The sequence below is a fragment of the Salvia miltiorrhiza genome, chromosome 7 (genome assembly GCF_028751815.1).
Source record: "Salvia miltiorrhiza cultivar Shanhuang (shh) chromosome 7, IMPLAD_Smil_shh, whole genome shotgun sequence".
Taxonomy (NCBI): domain Eukaryota; kingdom Viridiplantae; phylum Streptophyta; class Magnoliopsida; order Lamiales; family Lamiaceae; genus Salvia; species Salvia miltiorrhiza.
This window is the reverse complement of record NC_080393.1, coordinates 17,455,867-17,458,741: the sequence shown is the minus strand read 5'-3', so window position 1 is coordinate 17,458,741 and position 2,875 is coordinate 17,455,867. Positions and strand designations below refer to the sequence as shown.

Here is a 2,875-nt window from a genome sequence, read left to right as displayed (position 1 = left end):
TGAGGCAAGGCGATCCCCTGTCTCCTTTTTTATTCCTCTTCTGTGCTGAGGCGTTGTCTGGTTTACTCCGTCGTGCTGAAACACAAAACTTGCTACATGGTGCTCGCTTATGCCGTTCAGCTCCAAGGGTGAGTCATATTCTTTTCGCAGACGACTGCATTATTTTTGGGAGGAGCACAGTTAGAGAGGTGGAGGTTGTGGGGGAGATTTTACGAAAGTACGAGGCTGTCTCGGGTCAGAAGGTTAATCTTGACAAGTCCACCATTTCTTTTAGTAGTGGCGTTCCTGAAGTGTTGCAGACTGAGCTGGCTGATCTTATGGGGGTGAGCCGTAGTGGACGGAGATCCACTTACTTGGGGATCCCAAGTACTGTCGGGAGGTCTAAGTGCGAGATTTTCCAAATGTTGGTGGATAGAGTGAGGAAGAAAGCGAAGGATTGGAAGAGAAGATTTCTCTCGGGAGCAGGGAAGATGGTGTTAATTAAATCAGTTCTTCAATCGATACCTTCCTACCTTATGAGTTGTTTCGCTATTCCAGATCAAATTTGTCAGCGTCTCAATAGTGTGGCGGCAAGCTTTTTTTGGGGGCAGAAGCATGATGAGAGACGGATTCATTGGAAGAGCTGGAAAAAGTTATGCATGGCAAAGGGAGATGGAGGTTTGGGCTTCAGAGATATAAGTCTTTTTAATCAAGCAATGCTTGCGAAACAAGCATGGAGGCTTCTAACCAATGAGAATTCGCTGATTGCTCGCTCTTTAAAGGCCAGGTACTACCCACGTAATGATTTGCTCCTTGCTAGAAATGCTCATAATCCATCTTTTGTTTGGAAAAGCATTCTAGTGGGCAGAAAATTACTTGAAGTTGGCGTGGCTTGGAAGTTGGGTAATGGAGAACGCATTCGTATTGGCAAGGATCCATGGTTACCTAAAGGGAATGGTGGTTTTGAGGTGGCGAAGGTGGCTGATGAGGCGAAGCTCATTTCAGTAGCGGAGCTGCTGGAGGATGATGGAAGCTCGTGGGATTTGGGAAAACTGGAGGAGACGTTGGTTGGAGAGGATAGGTGGAGAGTGACGGTCCAACTTCGTGGTAACCCCCAAGAGAACGACAAGCCTTTCTGGCCATCTGGAAAACTCAATAACTATTCTGTTAAGGCAGGCTATAAATTGGCTTTGGAAATTAAAATGAGAATGGAGGCCTCGTCGTCCTACTCTTATGGGGGTTTATGGAACTGGATCTGGAAACTTGAGGTCATTCCAAAAGTGAAATTATTTATGTGGAAATGTCTCGCTCAAGCACTCCCAACAGCAAAATCTCTTCGAAGCCGGAATATTGATGTGGATATTTGGTGTCGTAGATGTGGCCTTCATGAGGAAACGGTGGAGCATGCTCTTAGGGATTGCGATTAGGTGGAGGCCTTGTGGTCGGTTTCTCCCCTACGACTCCCACCCATGTCCGGTGATTGCTCGATTATTGACTGGTTTGAGAAGATCCAAAGTTGTCCAGATCATCAGGTTCATGCACACTTTGCATCGCTAGCATGGAGTATTTGGTACTCGAGAAATTTGCTTATTTTTCAGCAAAAGGAAATCTCCCACATGGAGTGTTTGGTGATTGCAAATCAAGCGTGTTGGAAGCCCCCTCTGCGTGCGAGTACTCAACATCAACAAGCGGTAACTGTTACTTGTGATAGAGAAGGACAGCGGAAGATTTCATGTGATGTGGCGTGGAATGGATGGAATGGGATTGGGATTGGTGTGGTGATGACAACGGAGGATAGTGGTGTGGTGGGATGCAGGTACGGATTCATTCAAGGGAATTTCTCGGTGCTGGAAGGGGAAGCTTTGGCACTTCTTGAAGGCATGTATTTAGGTCGGGAACACGGAGTTGAAGACGTTATCTTCGAAACTGATAGCCAATCTCTTTATTGGTTGTTACATAAGCGAGAGGATGATCTTTCCTACTTGGGAAACACGCTGCGAGATATCAACAGGGAGATGGATTCTTTTAGCCTTGCAATGCTCAGCTGGACGCCCAGAGATGGAAACTTTGTTGCTGACAAGCTTGCTTCTTTTGCTTTATGTAATTTTTCTTCTCTTTCGTCTGCTTTGGTTCTATCTTTTGATGTAAACATTCTTTTTGCTTAATGAATGTTTCTGTTGGTCTAAAAAAAAAAAAACAAACAAAGCCCGATATAAAAGAAAAAGAATATGTATATTCATATATATGATACATTAAGTCCAACTAAAATTAACCAATCTTCAACTAGAATAATTTGTTAGTCTCAAATTATAATTTATTAATAAGTATATAATTATTAATCATAATTTAAAATTTAATTCACTTGAGTACAAAATGCCAATACTCTTGTTGGTTTGTGGTAGTATTAATTTAATAGTTTGTTGATTTTATGACACTTCACGCTGCGTTTACTTTAATGAATAAATTTATCCATGGAAAATGATGGATATGCTTATAAATGTCCCATTTCTTTTCTCATATTTTACACAAAAGAGAAGTTCACTATTTTTCATTAGGTATTTTCACTTCAATGATGAATAATATTATCCCTCCATTTTTGTGTGATAATATTATCCCCCTTTGAAGTGAAAATAAGGAAGGAAAAATGATGAACTTCTCTTTTGTGTAAAATATGAGAAAAGAAATGGGACATTTATAAGCATAAATTTTTATTATCCTGATGAGGACTGAAATATGCACCAGCGCTGTGCTAAATATAACGGGAATATTTCTAGTTATGATTATTATTATTATTATTATTGTTATTGTGGTTATTTCTGATATTTGATACAGGATTGCCCTGATTACCGGCTTGGCTCAGCTCGGCTCCGCTTTCCAGCTCTGATGGCTTAATTTC

General features: G+C 41.3%; 1 protein-coding gene across 1 annotated transcript; it reads left to right on the top strand.

Annotated features, from left to right (window-relative positions):
- The first annotated feature begins 1,448 nt into the window (after positions 1 to 1,448).
- On the top strand, positions 1,449 to 2,144 carry LOC130993908 (uncharacterized). Its single transcript, XM_057918944.1, has one exon. It carries the CDS (start codon positions 1,449 to 1,451, stop codon positions 2,142 to 2,144), a length of 696 nt encoding a protein of 231 aa, XP_057774927.1.
- Positions 2,145 to 2,875: the final 731 nt, after the last annotated feature.